At 40.9% G+C, this 21,510-nt stretch overlaps 1 protein-coding gene across 3 annotated transcripts in view; it reads right to left on the bottom strand.

The window, feature by feature from the left end:
* NLRC5 (NLR family CARD domain containing 5) overlaps nt 1–21,510 on the bottom strand; it is a 264,118-nt gene that overhangs the window by 124,876 nt on the left and 117,732 nt on the right. For all 3 annotated transcript variants that reach the window (XM_073605527.1, XM_073605525.1, XM_073605526.1), the window contains exons 8-13: nt 10,186–10,269; nt 9,203–9,292; nt 9,063–9,113; nt 7,498–7,557; nt 3,198–3,278; nt 164–247 (exon numbers count right to left, since the gene is read on the bottom strand). In XM_073605527.1, the coding sequence (XP_073461628.1) occupies nt 164–247; nt 3,198–3,278; nt 7,498–7,557; nt 9,063–9,113; nt 9,203–9,292; nt 10,186–10,269 (450 nt within the window). The remainder of the gene's footprint in view (nt 1–163; nt 248–3,197; nt 3,279–7,497; nt 7,558–9,062; nt 9,114–9,202; nt 9,293–10,185; nt 10,270–21,510) is intronic.

Consider the following 21,510-nt stretch of genomic DNA (forward strand, 5'->3'; position numbering starts at 1 on the left):
TTTGTATTATATATCTGGAAGTACAGATTTTAATATTCACCAAAAACATTCTGTTGATCCCTACTCAGAATCTACCCACAAAACCTTAAGTGGACTTCAAATCAACAGCTTTCCAAATGTCTTGTTTATGAGCATATCTGGTGGTATAGCTCAGATATCTTACTTTAGTTCTCCAGCAATGTGCAGTTTAGGCAGGGCTTTAATCAGCTTCTTACATCCAACATCTCCAAGAGGATTTCCGGATAAACTGTAATAGACACAAAAAATGTATGATAGGACTATGCTGTTTATTGTTCAATATGTTGTGGTTGGCTAAATGTGCTTGAAAAGTGCATGGCCATTCTTGAGAGCTTGATAATGGATTGGGTCTGGTCTGCGGCACTTCCCTACACCTTTGGCCAGCTGCATTCTATTTCATGTAGAAGCGGCCAATTCTAGTAACAGACATCCTCATAATGTGCCCTGTAATGACTTCCATCTTCCGTCTCTCTAGCCTGGTATGTGCCTGGTGTGTTTATGGCCAAACTATTAAAGTTGGGTAGGCCAAAATCAACCAAAAAAATCTTTCTCTGGTGATATATAATTTTAATACAAGTTTTTTAGTCCTCATCTAAGGTTTCACCGTGTGCCCCTCTTCCAAGTCTTATCCTGCACATGTCAGTTCTTAATATCTGAAACTAAGACAGCTAAGAAGCTCATAAATAAGCGTACAGATCAAAAAGGTGAGTAATAATTCCTTAGATTTAAGTGGGCAATGTTGACATTTCTGTAATATATCTACAGAGAAGTATAAATTTGAACAAGAAGATTAATTATTATTTTGGGCCAAGCAAATGATGTATTTACTTTTATTATTATTAATAATGTACTTCAATATCCATTCTTTAGATGTTTATGGTTTACATATTTAAGTAAATACAGGGCATTGGGTAGAGTAGAAAAACGCACAGCTGCACAGTACAGCCGGCCACCCGGAGTACTCTTGAACAAATTCTTTGTTGGCTACATATATAGTGACACAGTATCCAAGATGCTAACGTGTTTCAGTTTACACAGCCTTCCTCGTGGCATACCATAGCATAGCATGCTATAAGGAAGGCTGTGTAAGCTGAAACATGTTAGCATATTGGATACTGTGTCACTATATATGTAGCCAATAAAGAATTTTTTCAAGAGCACTCTGAGTGGCCGGCTATACATGTTATGAACTTATTGCTTTGGAAGTCAAACACCCTAGCCAGAGGAACGGTCTATAGCATCTGAATCTTGGATATAGCAGTTGAGCTTAGGTAAGATTCACTTTCTTACAGCTACACAGTTAGCTTGCTTAAGAAAAGCCATGTCTATCAATTTAAACTTAAAGGAAAAAAACCTGCCAAAAAACATTGCAGATTGTTGCTCAAGTGCCCTGGTGCCCAATCTGCTGCCTGGGGGTGGCACCTAGTGTGTGGCCCCCGGGGGCCCCTAAAGATAGTAGTATGTGTTTAGGTGCCTAATCAAACCAGTAACAGCAAAATATTCTTTAGTCTGGCTATTAGTATGGAAATGGTTTGGATTATTTATTTTACAGTATCTTTCTTTTCTGTGGTGTCCATTCACTTTTCTCTTGTTGTGCTATTTTTTCTTCTAATCTTTCGTAGTACTAAATATCAAATGTGGCACAAGTCATTTTAAAGGGGGGCTGTAGGGAGTAAAAATATGGACATTGTCAGGGCCTGGACTTGAACCTCTGCTGTGTCTGGCAACGACTCTTCTTGCGGAGCCACCTGAGATGCTGGACAGCGCCCTGTCTGATCCATTGGACAACCCTGCCTTCTGCTTTGATCTCTGCTGAACCTTGAACTCTTTGCTCCTCCCATGAAATTTCTGATTTAAGCCAAGTCTCTGCACTTCATATTTTGCCGTCTGCCGTCCATATTTTGCTACCTCTCATTATTGACCCTTGGCTTGGCTACACTTCTGCCTGATCCCAACCTGCAACTACTCGTTACTGACCTTTTGGCTTGTTTACTGACTATACTTCTGTTTGATCCTTATATGCTTATCTGCTACTGGACCTCGGCTTGCTCACCTCCTGTTGGGGCAATCGTGAGGACCGCGACCTGGTACTAACATGCAGCTAAATCCATCTCCACCATCAGGAGTTCTGGTAAACACCGGTTAGTACTTAGACTCTCAGGTGACCCTGCATCATCTGCCAGGGTGACTGCTTGTGTACCTATCCTGCTGGTCGGTGGTAGTCCCACAACTGGTATAGCAACTGGTCTTTGAGCCTGACCCCTCATCGTGATAGACACATTGATTTGTCAAGAGTCTGTAATAGCAGTAAACTTTCTCATGTAACATGTCTTCGGTTTCTGACTGTTTCCTTATTTTTCAAATATAAGTTTATTCAAACGCAGGAAGGGCGAGGGCCCGATGAAACATCATGAACATGAACATAAATCGAGGACGCAGCCTCTTACAACTTCACAACTGAGAATATAATTTCTGACTGTTTCCTGAAGCATGCCCCCAATCTTCAATAATTCCTATATTATGTTTATAGTCTCTGACCTCCTCGTGTAGTATACCTTCAGTCTCTGTTCATCTTTTGTTGCATGTTTGTAGTCACTTATCATCCCCTGTCTCTGCATTCTAAGACAGCTTTCTGCAACATTACATTTGTTAAATGTTATGTGTGATACTATTGGTTTTGGCAGAGGCCATAATTGAGGCCCCCTACATAAAGGAAGTTGACCACCACTAATCCAGGGAATTGTTTAATTGCCTTTGGGGATCAGAAAGGTATATTTTAATCATACGTTATTGTTTTTTCCTCTGGATATCAACTACAGGTTTAGGAAATGAAAATACTGGGTGTTTTATTAAAACATTTTTTTTAAACGTTTAATATTTTTTTCTGGACATCAGTTGCTCTATAGGAAAAAAAGGTTCTTCTTGGCTCCTAATCGCAAATGGATAAAATTCTGAATGAACTGTATTTTAGAACTAAGTTATTCTTTGACTTTTTTTGGCATTTGGTGTACAGAGTCTTTGTAGCTCTGCTAAATAGCTACTGGTCTATTATACTTATTGCAGTGTGAATAACTCCCCGCCCTTATGTTAAAGTCTTGTGTTTGCCCTTTGGCTGATGCACTTATCGTAGCAAAATAGAGATAATGTTATTTGTTTTTTTTATTTACTGTATAACATACTTCAAGTAGGAGAGATGCAATTTAGTAAGGATACGAATCAGCTGAGGAAAGTTTTTGCCAGTAAGGTTGCAGTTCTGAAGACTGAAACAACAAAAAAAAGAGCATCAATAGTAAAAAAAAAAAAAAAAAATATATATATATATATATATATATATATATATATATATATATATATATATATATATATATTTACAAAGCATGTAAAGTTCAGAAAGCACATTTTAAAAATTAAAAGATAATGTTCTTCATAATGAAAATAATCAGCAATGGCCAGGGGCGGACTGATAACTCATGGGGCCCCGGGGCAGTAGGAGATTATGGGGCCCCCAGGCAATCAGAGATTATGGGGCCACACAGTATACACACACAGTATACAATCACACAGTATACACATACATGTACACACAGTATACACAGACAGATGTAAAAAAAACTGATTTATACATACTGTCCCTGGTATTACTGAGGCTGGCAACCCTGATGGGGGCCCCTAGTGGCCCAGGGCCCTCGGGCACTGCCCGAGTGGCTCAATGGTCAGTCCACCCCTGGAAATGGCACATAATGACAGGTTATGTGCATTTATTGTGTTAGGTCCTATGTTGATGAGGCTTGTTTTCCCTGTATTTGAGGTGCAATTTGAATGCATGTTAAATAGGTCATAAAAATCCTAATGAGCAGAAAACATGTCAATTTAGAGACTATAATTGACCTGCTTTGTATTGCATTTTGCTGGATTTCTCTGGACTCAGCATGTCCTACTGAGGTGCATTTAAGCAGCGGTAACAAAAAAGACAAAAGCAGCCTTTTCTTATCATACACTGTATTTTCAATTTAAATGCAGTGGAATACATTTGAATGGAAAATGCATGTAAATGGAAAATGCTAATATGAGCCTTTACTGTGAGTTGCAGCATAACTGAACTAGTGAATGCTCATACCATTACTCTTGCTGCCATTTACAAAATTTAGTAGATAGGTGTATGGCGGCAGAGATGGATTAAGAAACAATGGGGCCCTAGGGTAGCAGCTTTGACTTTCTCCATTCCTTCAAGTGATGAGCTCAGTTTTGTTTGGATCTAATTCCGAACCTGCCTGAGCTATGCCATCAGGAAGTGGTCACTGCGGACTGACAAACACAGGCATTCCCCGCCCCACAGCCACATGTATGCAAGGAGTGTGTATATGCATAGCTGAGAGGTGGGGAACTCCTTGGTCTCCTATAAGGCTAGAGGGCGAAGAGGATTTCTGCTGGGAGCATGCAGAATAGTGCTAAATCTTTTTTGGAGGGGGACATTTTGGATTCTCCTGACCCCTACACTCTATATTACCCACCCCTGACTCCTGCACTCTTTTCTTTTTGTACTTCCAAACCTTATGCATTACACACCCCGGTCCCCAATTCTGTGCATTATCTAGCCTGACCTCTACTCTGTTTGTCATGTACTCCTAAACCCGACACTGACTGCCGCCCTCTGTGTGTTACATTTTTCTGACCCTTGAACTATTTGCATTTCACACCCCGGACCCCTGAACTCTGCCTTATGTATTCTTAAATCTGACACCGAGTGCAACACTGTGCGTTATGTACTCCTGACCCTTGCACTCTGTGTATTGCATACCCCTGATCCCTGCACACTGTCTTACAGATTCATGCACTGTACAAGCTATACAGTACTGTACATTACAAATTTCTCACCAATGTGTTCACTGTCTTAACAGATGCTGGTTGTTAGGTGCTAAGATATCCCCAACTATTTTAATGAAGTTCTTCTTTAAGAGTGTTACAGTGTACACAAAAGCATATTTAAAGGAAACATTTTTCTAAATCATTGTGCTGTGTTTTATATGTGTCTGTGAGACTCTTGATTGTGGCACTGCAATGAAAGCATATTTTAAAGGTACAAGGAGGCCTGGGCTTTGTTTAACCATACTCTTAACCTCCTCCCAATATTAACAGTAAGGTCACTTACTCTCCTTGGGATGCTCAAAGGTGCCTCAGTTTTTTTACAATTAAAGCAATGCCCCTGGTGCTGAGGAATATTGTCTTCTCCAGGCCACAATCATTTAATCACACCCACTTTTTGCTGTAGCGTGCTACGTGCGCCACAGGTCACTATCTCTCTCAAGTGTCCCTCATTCTCAAGTTCTAAAGTTGGGAGGTATGCTAATAGGCAGCCTGGTTTGCATCCAATTTTGTCACTAAAACTGGACATACCTCACTGTTTTTGCCAGCTGAGCGAAATAAATCAGCTTGATTCCTCCATCCATAAAACATGGATGGACAAATATCCATTGGAATACCTTAAGAGGGGCTGCATCTGATTGAATGCAGCTGCTGTTCAGCTGACATTTTTCCTTGTGGATCTTTCAAATTTTCAGTCAAAAGATTCAGGGACGAATGCTGCCAAAGGGCCACCCACTAACCAAATTTCAGCAGGTACATCAGGAACTGGCTAAAATATGAACAATGTATGGCCAGCTTTAGATGCTTAAAGCGGGGTTCCACCCAAATTTTGAACATTATCTCTATGCATTCTCTTCCTTGCCTAGATGCTGACATGCTGTGTAAAAAAATTTAAATCGCCGTAATTACCTTTTTTTTTCTAATCTTCTTAGCACTTCCTGGTTTTCCTCCCATGGGAGTAGGTGTGTTTCTAGCCTCTCCCAGACCTCCCACAGTCCCCTGGGAGCTAGTCTCAGGCTTCCCAGCATGCATTGTGCAACAGCATCATCACAACATCTCGGTGAATGCTGGGAGCACACGCATCCAGGAAATACATGCTTGTGGGCTTCAAATGCCCACAATGAAGATGGAAACCGCCTTCAGTGAATTTTATGTTATTCTTTACAATGAAATCGGACACAGGCGGACTTATTACACAGAACATGTGAGTAGATAATCATGAGAAGAAAAGTTTGTGAATGAACTCCAAAAAAAAAAAAACGATAGATAGGTGGACCCCCGCTTTAATAAATGATTGGTGTTTCATATTTTTGTGGTATCTCATAATATGATATTTTCATAATGTTGTATATTGTAGACATCTTTAAATGCATAAAAATGTGTCAAGTGTGTAAAGAAAAGTATAGTGATCATTCCATTTCTTGTGGGTTACTTTAGTTTTATCATTTCATCAGCTGTGGGTTTGTACATTACTTTTATAGGAAATACAGAACTGTGTGGCTAGTGAATGGCCCAAGAATGATGGCCTAGGAAAACAAAGATTTGAAGTCTAGCCCTGGACCCATGATGACAGATTTTTTGCTGCCAAACAATTCAATATACCTTTTATTAAGTAAAACAGTATAATTGTCAGGCAATTAGGCATTAAATCATTATCATGTCTTCTTCATAGATTACATAGGATGAATTTCGCAACCCTTGAAATTTTGCCAAACTAGGCTTAAAGTTATTTGTAACCCTAAAAAAATGATCCTGATCCTTTAAAGGAGAATACACAGCATAGTGCTTGTGCTGTGTCATTTGCCCCTCTCTATGGTCTAAAAAACCTGGTTGATCCTGCCTGTTCCTGTGTCCCCCTATGTAAACTGGCCACGGTGATCATGGCTGCTGGTCCATGATACCGCTGTCAGTTTATGTTACTCCCTCTTCCCTTAGTCTCTCCTCTCTCCCCCTCCCTCCTTGCCTGTCAGCTCTGGAATCTGTGTGTGATTCATCTCCTCCCTGCCCCTCCCCTCCCTTGACTATAGCTGTAAAATTACTACTGAGAAATCCTGTAATCCCCTCTCTTACAGGAAGATATAACTTGCAGTATCTGTGTTTTTTGAAAATTATTCTTCAAAATACCTTACTTATAGAGCTGCTGGGTGCTCATGTGACCTCCTGTCGCTCTCCATCTCTCCTCCCGGTTGACGCCAGCAAGGAATCTCAGCCCCTCCCATTGTAGTGCTTGGATTGGGGAAGGAGAGTGTCGGCAGGTCATGTGAGTGCCCAGCAGTGCTGTAAAATAAGGTATTTTGCGGAATAATTAAAAAAAAACACAGATACTGCACATTGACTCTTCCTGATATCCTGATCCTGATCTTTCAGATATCCAGGCTTTGTCTTTATCAATAAAATATTTGCTCATAATCTGCCTGATGCTATTTCTACTAACCTTTTATATAAAGTAAATTGTAGCTGAATGTACTGTATCTATATTTTCAATATAGTTTACTCACAGAAGTGTATAACGCTACTATAGGATTTGTGCTACTGTATATTTTAGGTATAGTATGCTTGTAAGTAAATTAGAAATGTATTTTGCTTTGCTTATGCTTAATAAATATCTTGTTTTACCTTAGTCTTATCTCGTTCTTCTCAGTAGTTTCATTTCGAGCCTTTTTGGCTGGAGGAGAGCTGCAAGTAAACATTAGTTCATTATATTCAGCTCCCAGCTCTCCTAGTTTTGCCAGATAAACCCAATTCTTGTAAAAGCAAGGCAGTAAGGTTCTCCTAAAGTGGCCATGTTTCTTAAAGAATACAGGCTTAAAATTGTACAGTATTTGAGGTTTGCAAATACTAGGTTAAATGCCAACACTTAAAATATTCAAAAGTGTGATACACAGGAGGGGGCACCACAAAGGTCTGAAAAGCCTGCTCATTAAACCAAATACAGTATATACAACATCAGCACCTTCATTAATTGAACTAAGCAGAGAAATTGACAAAGAAAAAAAAATGTTTTCAAACCTCTAATTTCTAACCTCGGAGAACAGGCAGTAACCATACAGACAATGTGAAGAAGGAAGGATCACTGATGTTAAACCAAGGAACACAGAAAAAAAAATTATAACAGGAAATCCTGCTTCTTTTGCTGGAACTTTGGATGTGTCTGGTCCAACATCAACAGATGGACCTTTTCAGATTTGGTGGAAATAAAACTGGACCTCAAGAGTAAAAATGTCACCACTGGAGTGTCCAAGAGATACAGATAACAGCTGGTTTAATTAGCATCCCCATTGGAAGATTTCCCCTCTATTCCTGTTCTAGTGATGACCCAAAATTTAGAATGTTTTTTCATATTCACACCTAGTGATAATATAAAAAACACAAAAAGGGTTGAGCTACCTAACGGGGGCACAGACGGCAAACAAAACCTTACAGGTGTTCTAATCCCGCTCTACTCTATCCAAACAAAATAAAGTTTTGCCTTTAGTTATACTTTACTCCAGGCTTTCTCAGCCTAATGGTTCCCCATGGTTCCGTTATAGATTGCTAGGGGGTCCTTGAGCAATGAGTAGTTTCTGCCCTTCAGATCTATAACCTCTGACATCAAAGATCTTTTAAGTTACGAGTGTCAAACTGGCGGCCCTCCAGCTGTTGCAGAACTACAAGTCCCATGAGGCATTGCAAGACTAACAGTTACAAACATGGCTTGAAAAAGCAGAGGTATGATGGGACTTGTAGTTCTGCAACAGTTGGAGAGCCGCCAGTTTGACAATCCTGTTTTAAGTTGTCTGTAAGATGGGGCTTCTTCCTACTGACCATAAATCTTAGGAGCACTCATTCCCACTGACCATCACACAAATGTCTCATGATACTGTGACTATAGCAATAATAAATAGGGGATCCCTGAGGCCAGAAATGTATTTAAAGAGTTCCTCCATATTAAAAAGGTTGAGAAAGGCTTCCTTAATCTATACATTTCAGTGACCTAAGGAATTATTATTATTATTATACGAGATTTATATAGCGCCAACAGTTTACGCAGAGCTTTACAATGTATAAGGGGGACAGGAATGAGCAGTATAGGATAGAAATTGTCATAGTGATGGGAAATTTCTTGCTTGACAACATAAGAGAAGGATATCTAAAAAAGTATTTTTTTTACACTAGTATAAATCACTTAATAATAATTTTACCTCTGTGGTTTGCAATACACTGTGGAGAAGACAGCTGTAGAAGTGTCCCTCCTGCAGAAAAGTTATGGAATATAAATACATTTTTTAAAGAAAAAAAATGATAGAAGTGCGGTCATTATTATATAACTAATGTTACTCACGTTATCTGTATATCTCTGATATTGCGATGTGTAACAGCTGACTTTACCAGTGACAGAATATTTATCGCATTTAACTCACTGTTGCTTAGGCTGTAAAACACAAAACAATCAGTATTTTTTATGGTGGTTTAATATCTATGTATTAAAGAGAAAAAGAGGTAAAATAGGAGACAAGAAGAGTAATAGAAAGGAAAAAAGTAGGCAACCCACTGGCTTTTTGTGTCTTTTATATTTGCCTGGAGTTGAGCTTTCAATTATTTCTCATAATTCATATATTACATTGTTATCACATCACATAGGAAATGTACAGTCACATATGGTCTTACAGTGCCTACTGTTGCTTTGTGCTTTTTCATAACCCTCGTTATTGCAAAAATTGAGTTAGGCTGCCTATTTACTATTGACACCTAGACATCAAACAGCCATCTATCCACTGATGAAGAGAATGAGTGAGAAGTGCAAAGAGAGCTCCTGACAATCACATACAGTATTTGGACATTTTCTCAATATGAAAAATGAACAAAGCAGACACATACAGTACAATGATAATACATACGATTTTAACAAATAGAAATCAAGGAAAAAAGGATCAAAACGTATACAACCATCTCCATGGTGAAGTTGTTGAGACAACCTTCTTTTATCCCTTACAACTTTAATATTAGCAGAACACATTGAAGAGCAGGCATCAAACTCTGCCCAGGTCCACCAATCCTGCCCACGTTTTTACAAAGCCGTGCATAAAACATCAAGTTCAAGCTCATCCTAGAAATGTCACATCCATTTTCAAAACTGTCACAATGAGAATGGATCCTTCCAGCTCTTGGGTTCCACAGGTAACTCTTGCCAGGAAATTAAAAAATATTAAGCTGACATTTTACATACAGAGCCTGAAAATCCAAAATTACTAACTTACCTAAACAGTATCCTGTGTATAATGCAAGTAAAGTGCTAAAATAAAATACTAAGCTGATATCACTTACTCTAAATTCTTTAACTGATCCATCTCAGAAAATAATTCAAGCAGAATGCCCATGTCCTTAAGTTTCAGACAGTTACCTTCCAAGCTAGAAAAGTAAAATGTTACAAATGATTAATGATGAAAAAGTAAACTTATAAAACTTTTTTTTTTCAGTTTATTTTAGGATTTGTTTAAATTTTGCCAGCTTTAAAACATAACACAAATTTATTGGCTGCATATTGTATTAGACCTTATAATGGGTTTCCACCAGTGGCGGCTGGTGCTCGATTGCTCGATAATTCGGGGGGGGGGGGGGGGCGCCAACCGTTGAGTCGAGTCGGTCCACCCACCCTTCCCAGGGAAGTGAATGCGGGGATTGCGCCCCCCGCGAGACGGACGGCCTTTTTAACTCCGATCTCCCCTCCCCTGTCCAAACCGGGGAGCGCCGCTGCGGGTGAGCCAATTCAGTGGCGGCTGGTGGGTTGGCGGGTCTTCTCCTCCGGCTGTGCTCTCCTCTCTCCTCCTTCTCCCTTCTTTTAGGCGTTCAATAGGATCACCTGGTGTTTTGGCCAATCAGGAAATGGGTCTTATAACCCACTTCCTAAATTAGCCGTGAGGAGGATTAGTGTGAGAATAGTGAATATTCAATCACTGTTGTCACACAACTGGGTGGGCTTGGATCGCAGTGCTCTGTGCCCTGAGCCCATGCTTTTTTTAAGCCTATTAGAGCCTCTGGCTCTAATCAGATGCTTAAAAAAACACCCCCCCAATGAAATCCATGGTCATTGAGTAGTGACATTTTGGTAGTAATTCTCTTCTGGGTTCCAATGCAGGAACAATTTTTCTATTTGGGTCCCCAGATTTAAAAAATTATATCCCTCACTGGGTTTGTACCCCTGGGTTTGTCCCTCACTTCTGGTTGACTCCTGAAAAAGGGTTATACTGGACTGTGCGGTGGAAGGACTGGCTCAAGCCAGCCTCAGACGCCTATATGTATGCCTTTCTTCTTTTTGAGTCAAAACTAGTGATTATTAAAACTGTGGACTGTTCCCGGATAGCTCAACATTTTCTAGAACTACCAGATTGAGATCTGGGACTATACTGGATGTCCCTCAATTTTGATACTACTCTATGCCTTTAACATTCTGATAGCCTCAACAATGTAAAAACATATACTGTATTGTATTACTCTATTTTGTAAAACGAATAAAAACCATTGAAAACGTTTAAAGAGTAACTCCACTTTTGTTGAGAAAAAAACATTCCCCTCCGGGTGATCTACAGTATCTGCATTACAAAGATTTTGACAAACTTTGTTGTAGATTCTTACTTTTTGTTATTCTGAAGAAATCCCTGTGTGTTTGTCTGTGCCCATGTTCAGAAGTGAGTCTAATGGGAGTGGCTTCATATTTATCAACCAGCTGCTGCACCTGCAAAGCTCTAATGAGGAAAATTGCTGGGCCTGCATCCCTTTAACCGGTTCCAGACGGCCTTCCGCACATTTACTGTACCTGTACATTGTTTTGTGCAGTTGCCACTGGGAGGCGCGATCGCGCACTGATTAGATAGAGGGGGAGCCAATGAGCGGGTCCAGCGACCACCCGCGATAATTTCTGAGCGAGGCAGAACGCCGATCTGACAGGGGAGAAGGTAGAGATCTTGTGCTCCCGCTAAGCAGAAACACTGATCTCTGTCTTCACCCAGTCAGAGCACTAAGTCTCCACCCCTTCCCTGCCAGTGTCATTAGTACAGTGACAGTGCATATTTTTAGCACTGATCACTGTATTAGTGACAATGGTCACCAAAAAAGTGTCAAAAATGTGAGTTAGGTGTCCCATTTCTCCGCCGCAATGTCACAGTCCTGCTAAAAATTGCTGATCATCGCCATTACTAGTAAAAAATATATATAAATAAAAATTCCATAAAAATATACCATAGTTTGTAGACGCTATAACTTTTGCGCAAACCAATCAATATACGCTTATTGGGATTTTTGTTAACAAAAATATGTAGCCGAATACATATTGGCTTAAATTGATGAAGAAATCAGATTTTTTACATTTTTTTATTGGATATGTTTTATAGCAGAAAGTAAAAGATATTCTTTTTTTTCCCCCAAATTGTCACCCTTTTTTGTTTATAGCGCAAAGAAATTAAAACCGCAGAGGGGATCAAATACCACCAAAAGAAAGCTCTATTTGTTTGGGAAAAAAGGACATCAATTTCATTTGGGTACAGTTTCGCAGGACCGCGCAATTGTCAGTTAAAATAACGCAGTGCTGTAAAAAATGGCCTGGTCATTAAGGGGGTAAAACCTTCCGGGGCTGAAGTGGTTAAATGTGATTTCCTATTGGGAGTATCTTATCAAAAATTAAATTTTTGTTGCAGAGGATGCCTGAAATCTGACTTGTATCTTAGTGCAGACTTCTGGGAAAACCAGTGAGCCAATCATACAAGCAGAAAATTACATATCTGGGGGGCATTTTGTACACATTCTGTACAGAACACCACCAGGTTTCCACATTGCATTGCATTTCACAGAAAATTACAGAGCTGCAGATTGAAAAAGAAAGGTAATTTTTAATAACATATAACATTCAATCACAATATGATTTGTGTCTCAATTGTATATGCTATATTTTTTTTGCTTTTTTTTTCACAAAAGTGGAGTTACCCTTTAAGGATCCCTGTATTAGGCCATGAAGGATAGTCATTTCCTTATTGGAGAAGTTCATAGCAATGTACCAAGTGAGCTGAGTTTAATTTTGCCACTGAATTTTTTGTTGGTATATGCAGAGAGTTTGTAGCCTAATTGATACCTTTTATTGACTAACTCAGTCCCTGTAACCCTGTCCACTTGCCTTTATATCTAGCTAGACCTTATATATTGCAGTGGTGTCACCTGCCTATGATGTCCTCTCCCCTAGTGTTCTGACCCAATACATCACACCACTTCAGCAGCTCCTTCATCCTAGTTAGAATTTGTACTGCAGTCTTCTTCCGAAATACTTTTGACATAGTATCAAAATGAAGAAGTTGCACTTCCACTCATTCTTTTTTCTTTGCATTCAAAAACGCTTTATTGTAACCTGACCATATTTTCTTGTAGCACAGACCCCATGGGAAGCAGCTGAGATGTTGGTCCCTCCTAACGCTTCCAGTGGTGATCTGCCCTGAACTGAACCCAGACTCACTAACACACCAGTAATGTAAAGCTGGGGAGGAAGTTTGGCTACAGTAAGACAGTACAGCAATAACAAGACAAATACACATTTCAGAAACAAACACTGTTATTACTGGATATTTAGGACAACAAGATGACCTATAATTTTAGGGCCCTAACTATACCACTGGCCAGTGGGAAGAGGGGTGGGGGTCTAACACAATCTGCCAGCAGTGGGGCCCATGAACTTCCCTTAGATAACTTTCTCTCTATCCCTTCCCAAGGGGGATATCCCAAATGTCCTGGGACAGTTCTCCAGCAAGTGTCAGCAAAGTTTCTAAACAGCCAGCAAGCAAAACCAGTATCAATGCAGGTGGCTAAGAGGCCTTTCACCACTGTACACTTTTTTCTTCCCTCTGTGGCCACTCATGCTTCTTTCCTCCTAGGCTCATTGGGTTGTGGTTTTAGTCCTGGTTGCTGATGCAGCTAATTTGGATTCTCCTCTTCCCTTATCCTGCCACACTATCCTGTTACAGCAGAGGAGAAAGAGAAACAAGGTGGTGGATGGCCCAGGAATGCCCAGGCCCTGCAGCTCTGAATTAAATCTAGTTCAAGAACATCACTGTCCACCATACCCTGCTCCTACTCCATAAATGTGATTCACCCCAAGAAGGGCTTAAGCTGAATATAGATGTATCAAAAATCTGGACGCTTTAGCGGTCACTGGCCAAATTTCAAACCATATATGGGTGTTCCTGCCTGACAGAAGTCAATCTAACTGTTGGAAAACATTTGTCAATCGGCAGCTTGCAGCCAATTGGCTGCAGCCGCTGATCAGTGTATTCTCAGTCTTTGGACAGCATTAGTCAATATGTGACTTCAATTCTAAGGTGTCATGATTTCAGTTCTTACCCTGTTTCCCCGAAAATAAGACCTAGCGTGATTGTTGGTGATGGCTGCAATATAAGCCCTACCCCCCCAAATAAGCCCTAGTTAAAGTCCTTGTAGGTCTTATTTTCAGGTTAGGGCTTATTTTCAGGGAAACAGGGTAGGGCTTATATTGCAGCCATCACTGACAATCACGCTAGGTCTTATTTTCGGGGAAACAGGGTAGGTGAATTGAGCTTATCAAGCCCACACAACACAGGTTACAAATGCAATGGTCCTTGGTAGATATATGGATACAATTATGAGTAGCCTTGGTTGGGAAAATAGGTTGCAGTTTCTAACTGTGATAGGGTATATGAAAACCTTTGCTGGCAGTGGCTAAAGCATACCATATTGATTTTCTTATTTTACTCTTTTGCGTAATACAGTGCTGGCATGTTCCCCAGTTCTTTACTGAGAGAACTGAACCAACCACATAAGTCCTTGCTGACAAAGTTGTGTCTAGACAGTCTAGTGTCTATACCACAGGCACACAGACACACATGTGCACACTTTGATGAATAATATATGGAGATAATGTGGGAGGAAAACACCTGGAGGAAACCCACAAAATTATGGTTAAAATGGTTAAAAACTATAAACAGAAATATTTTTTCAGAAGATTTTTAACAATATCATAGACTATAGCTCAGTTGTCATCAACCCTGTCCTCAGGGCCCACTAACAGGCCAGGTTTTATGTATTACCTTGGGGAGATGCAGACTGGAATACTGCAATCACTGAGCTGCAAATTATATTACCTGTGATGTATTTCAGTTATCTTGCAAACCTGGCCTGTTAGTGGGCTCTGAGGACAGGGTTGATGACCACTGCTATAGCTTCTCTATAGAGATACACGTGAGAGCTGCAATTTTTGTTCATTTTCTGGATTTTGGTTATGTTTAGTCCTACAAAAATTTTGAATCCAATAAAAACTAACCTTTTAAACTTTGATGCATTTTGGAGGACTGAATCTTCAAAGTATATGAATGGAGCATTGAGTGTAGACTGACAATTATGGACAGCCTTTCTTGAGGAAGATAATGGTGTTTTATTGTGTGGAAAGAAAGAAAACTTTCTCCACTGAAATGTTGAACCATAACTGAAAGTCAACAGGTTTTTAAAACAGAGAACAGTTTTGGGTGAACTTAACTTTTAAGCCATGCAAGACAAACCAACATAACCCTCAGCAGCAAACACTTCCTTTGTTTCCCTGTCCCCTTTGTTCAGTCACCAACAGAAAATACCTGGTATATTTAGGTATAGGGAAGCAGCATGTGACAGCACTGGTGCTTGTTGATAGACCAAGCACTGTCACACTGGATGCGGGAGACTGGTGAAAGGTCCAACTTGAGGAAGGTGCATCCTGCAGGGAGCTGAGTGGAATAAAGTCGTACTGTTGATTTGCCTTGCATCGGAAAACAATAGAATTACTTTAAGTAAAAGATGATTTTTTTTTTTTTATTACAATCAAAGCCATGGTGAAATTAGAGGAATTCATTTGTTTTCATAAAGCACCTCTTTAAAATGAGGAGTCTACTTCACCAATATTTTTTTTTAAGTATATAAACAATGAACAGACATAACTGTGTAACTAAAGAACAAAAGGGGGTGCCAACTAAGTGCAGCATTAATAAAAGCTTTTAATGATTAAAAGACAATTGGCGACTCACATTAACAATTATGCATAGCATGCAAACCATACCATTTCATGGCTTGACAAAAGAGCAGATTGCTCCGTAATGCAATACCACACACACTAGCTGCAGGTCCTCTTACAGAGTGATATCACATCCACTTTCGCACTCCACATTGGTTCCATTGGACTTCCTGGTTCAACTGCTGAGTAGCTCTGCTTTCCATTGACAGTCCTCTTATCGTCTACCCTTCTACAGATAAGTGCTATTCATGCTTTTAAATGTGATTTGCCAATTGTCTTGTTAAATGGGGCTTTCAGATTCCAATAAGCCCCCCGCCCGCAGACCCCCACAATCGACCACCAGGGTTGTAGGGAAGGGGCCCTTGTCCTCATCAACATGGGGAAAAGGTGCTTTGGGGGAGGCAGGGCCCCCCTTTCCCAAAGCACCCCTCCCATGTTGAGGGAATGGGGCCTGGTATGGTTCAGGAGAGGGAGCCTTCTCGCCCCCCCCCCTTCCCTGACCTGCTGGGCTGCGTGTTCGGATAAGGGTCTGGTAAGGAATTTTTAATTTGGCATAGGGTTTCTCCTAGAATCCATACCAGACCCGAAGAGCCTTGTAAGGATTGGGGAGGCCCTACGCTGTTTTTTTTCAGAATTTTTCATTGCCAGCATTTTTTTTTTACATTTCAGCTGGTAGTGGGAAAGCCCACTGACAGCTGATGAGTCATTGATTGTTAAGGACGTGGCGAGTGACTTTCGATTCAAATTCAAATCTTTCCGAAAAATTGGATATTGTTAGAAAACCAATATATGAAACTAAACGAAATTTCAGCTAAATTCGTTACTATTTCATTCAGAGATTTGGATACATTCGACTCTCCGAATAACCAAAAATTCGTCCAAATTTATATTCAGCCCGAAATGTCTATTGTCAACAGAAAAGTGTCCCCTTACATTGGTGGCCAATGGAAAAATGTCCCCTCACATTGGTGATCATTGTAGAAGTGACCTCTTACATTGGATGGGTCCACAGCTCTTGCATAGCAGTGATATTTTACTTTTAACTATGTCTTTATTTCAAGGAAAATTTTGGTGGTTGGTGTGTTGGTTGTGGTTGGAAGGAGAAGGGGGCTACCAGAAGCTCACGCATTTACAGATAGAAACCTAAGGTCTAAATATGGGAAAGTCTCCAAATCTTCTGGTAAATTGCTGAAACAAGCAATCAATAAACCATGTCCCTCTTCCTTCCTGTACTTACTGTTATGTGTATAACTGTTTTCGGGACTGAAGTTCACAGAAAGGAGTTACTGTGGCTAGGTAGAACTATACTTTGCTTATAAATTATCGGTAAACTCTAATTAAGGACTTCTCCTAAACAAAAATTAGGTAAATACCAGAGTAAAAACCCCATGAACCCTACAAAGGTGGACTATAATGGCCGTAAAATGGAGACCTATTTTAAAAATGTAATAACAACGTTTTTTGTACAATTAGGGCTGAGGGGACACGTTGCGTCATGACGTCATCGCTGTGTGCGTAGCGCGTGGCTTTTGATAGCGCAGGCGCGTTGGGCGTATATCAGGAAGTGGGATTCCATCAGCATAATTTGAGCGGCGTTTGGCGACAAACACACGTGTTGACCATTTTGGCGTGGTAAGCTTCCTTTTCTCATTGTGGTGGATCCTCTTTTGGAGATGTCTTTGGGGGGGGGATGTCTTTGATCATCTGATATGCTACAAGCTATTTTTTACTTGTTACAATTCTTGGCATTACCCAAAGGACACACTAAGGGGAATATATGGATAATCCTACATGACTTATGGGGGATTGTTCTCTTACCTGGTATAGCTATATGGTAAAGCCTTTTATAGTTTACATACCGAACCTTCTGGTTTCCACGCATTGTACTGCCTGTGGTCCCTTATTGATTGGCCTGTTTTCATCTGGTCTATATGTTTTATTTACAATTTAGTAAGTGCATTATGCCTTCCTTCTTTTATATTGGATCTTTAATTGGATAGGCTTTTGGCCTATGGGAATAGTATTCATATAGTTTATACCTTGGTACTTACCGTATTTATCGGCGTATAACACGCACTTTTTTCCCCTTAAAATCAGGGGAAAGTCGCAGGTGCGTGTTATACGCCGATCCCCTGCGATCCCGTGGTGTCAAAACTTCAAAATCGCCGACCGCGATTTGAAAATGGCGCCGCTGGCGCCGAAATACACAGAGCCGGTCCTCGGCTCTTTCCGGCGGCTCTCGTTCATTTTCGGCTCCACTCGTAGTCCCGAGCGGAGCTATCCGAACCTGCTAGGCAGGGACAGGGGATCGACGGCTGCAATGGGGCAAGGCTGCACTGGGGAAGGCTGCACTGGGGAAGGCTGCACTGGGGAAGACTGCACTGACAAGGCTGCACTGGGGAAGGCTGCACTGACAAGGCTGCACTGGGGAAGTCTGCACTGGGAAGGCTGCACTGGGGAAGGCTGCACTGACATGGCTGCACTGACATGGCTGCACTGACATGGCTGCACTGACAAGGCTGCACTGACAAGGCTGCACTGACAAGGCTGCACTGACATGGCTGCACTGGGGCAAGGCTGCACTGAGAAGGCTGCAATGATGGGCATTTAAATGTAAGTTTTTTTCCCTTCAACTTCCCTCCTAAAAGTTTTTTTTCCTTAAAATTCCCTCCTAAATTGGGGTGCGTGTTATACGCCGGCGCGTGTTATACGCGATAAATACGGTAATTATACTCCTTTTTCATTTGTACCCCAAATAGGACAACCGTTTTTACTCCCTGCTCTGTCCCCTCCTGGTGTGCACCTATGCCCCCCTTAGGCATTGTGGTTGGCCTGCTGGCTATTAGGTCTAACCGGTAGGAGCATGCATTGTTTATGTTAATGCAGCAATTATGTAATACTATATAGTTCATGATTTTTTACTAACTTCATGTTGTTATAGGTCAGTGATGGCGAACTTTGGCACCCCAGATGTTTTGGAACTACATTACCCATGATGCTCATGCACTCTGCAGTGTAATTGAGCATCATGGGAAATGTAGTTCCAAAACATCTGGGGTGCCAAGGTTCGCCATCACTGTTATAGTTAAACATTAATCCACTTGGTGTCTGGGTCCTGAAGAAGCCATTTTCTTTTGGCGAAATGTCGACTGTACAGACAACACCAGATTAATCGATTTAAACCTTGTATAGTGTACTAACCACACACTGTGTTTTTTTAATACTTATGTCTTAGTCCTCCCTTGTGTGCTGGGAGAGGACAATAGTCTATTTGGTGATTTTAAAATTGTACAATAAACTTTGTTATACGGTAAATCTTTTTAAATATGTCTCCACTTTATGGCCGTTATATCCCGCCTTTGTAGCGTTCATGGGGTTTTTACCCCGGTATTTATCTATTGTTTGTTTAGAATTTTTGGATGAGGCCTTAGTCCCAACACATCCTTCAATAAGGACTTCTCCTATTTTCTCTCTTTTAGTTTGTTAAATATATAATTGGAAGTGTTTTTCTATCTTTTCAATAAGTGCACACAAGACAGGTAGAGGTGTTCTGTAATCCTAACACACTTCCTGTCCTAGGGTGACAAAGCTGCTCTTCCAGTACAATTTTAACATTTCTCTCCTACATGTAAAAATCTTTTTTTCTTGCTAGAAAATTACTTCAAACCCCTAATAGTGTATATATATATATATAGATATATATATAGATATATATATCTATATATATATCTATATATATATATACAGTATCTCAAAAAAGTGAGTACACCACTCAAATTTTTGTAAATATTTTATTATATCTTTTCATGTGACAACACTAAAGAAATTACACTTTGCTGCAATGTAAAGTAGTGAGTGTACAGCTTGTATAACAGTGTAAATTTGCTGTCCCCTCAAAATAACTCAACACACAGCCATTAATGTCTAAACCCCTAAGTGAAAATGTCCAAATTGGGCTCAATTAGCCATTTTCCGTCCCCGGTGTCATGTGACTCATTAGTGTTACAAGGTCTCAGGTGTGAATGAGGAGCAGGTGTGTTAAATTTGGTGTTATCGCTCTCAATCTCTCATACTGGTCACTGAAAGTTCAACATAGCACCTCATGGCAAAGAACTCTCTGAGGATCTGAAACAAAATAATTGTTGCTCTACATAAAGATGGCCTAGGCCAGTGATGGCGAACCTTGGCACCCCAGCTGTTTTGGAAATACATTTCCCATGATGCTCCACTACACTGCAGTGCATGAGCATGATGGGAAATGTAGTTCCAAAACATCTGGGGTGCCAAGGTTCGCCATCACTGGCCTAGGCTATGAGAAGATTGCAAAGATCCTGAAACTGAGCTGCAACACAGTGGCCAAGACCATACAGCGGTAAAACAGGACAGGTTCCTGTCGGCCTGTCGGTGTTCAGACCATATACCGCACACTGCATCAAATTGGTCTGCATAGCTGTCGTCCCAGAAGGAAACCTCTTCTAAAGATGATGCACAAGAAAGCCTGAAAACAGTTTGCTGAAGACAAGCAGACTAAGGACATGGATTACTGGAACCATGTCCTGTGATCTGATGAGACCAAGATAAACTTATTTGGTTCAGATGGTGTCAAGCGTGTGTCGCAGCAACCAAGCGAGGAGTACAAAGACAAGTGTGTCTAGCCTACAGTCAAACAAGGTGGTGGAAGTGTCATGGTCTGGGGCTGCATGAGTGCTGCGGGCACTGGGGAGCTACAGTTCATTGAGGGAACCATGAATGCCAACATGTACTGTGACATACTGAAGCAGAGCATGATCCCCTCCCTTCGGAGACTGGGCCGCAGGGCAGTATTCCAACATGATAACGACCCCAAACACACTTCCAAGATGACTACTGCCTTGCTAAAGAATCTGAGGGTAAAGGTGATGGACTGGCCAAGCATGTCTCCAGACCTAAACCCTATTGACCATCTGTGGGGCATCCTCAAACATAAGGTGATGGAGCGCAAGGTCTCTAACATCCACCAGCTTCGTGATGTCATCATGGAGGAGTGGAAGAAGACTCCAGTGGCAACCTGTGAAGCTCTGGTGAACTCCATGCCCAAGAGGGTTAAGGCAGTGCTGGAAAATAATGGTGGCCACACAAAATATTGACACATTGAGCCCAATTTGGACATTTTCACTTAGGGGTGTACTCACTTTTGTTGCCAGCGGTTTAGACATTAATGGCTGTGTGTTGAGTTATTTTTAGGGACAGCAAATTTACACTGTTATACAAGCTGTACACTCACTACTTTACATTGTAGCAAAGTGTCATTTCTTCAGTGTTGTCACATGAAAAGATATAATAAAATATTTACAAAAATGTGAGGGGTGTACTCACTTTTGTGAGTGTGCTGTCATGTGACCGCTGTGAGTGGCTGTCACAGCGGTCACATGATCTGAAAGCTCCTGATCCTTAGTATGCATAGGGAGCTTTCTGGTAACCACTGGCTACCATGCTGGGTGCGCGCAGGGAGCACGGTAAGTGGTTTACACAGGGCCGCATATATGCCGTTGCTCAGCGTAAAGGCCTACACCATGATTTGTACAGGGGTAAAATTATATCTCTCTCTCTCTTTGGAG

This window comes from Aquarana catesbeiana, linkage group LG11, assembly GCF_042186555.1.
Source record: "Aquarana catesbeiana isolate 2022-GZ linkage group LG11, ASM4218655v1, whole genome shotgun sequence".
Lineage (NCBI taxonomy): Eukaryota > Metazoa > Chordata > Amphibia > Anura > Ranidae > Aquarana > Aquarana catesbeiana.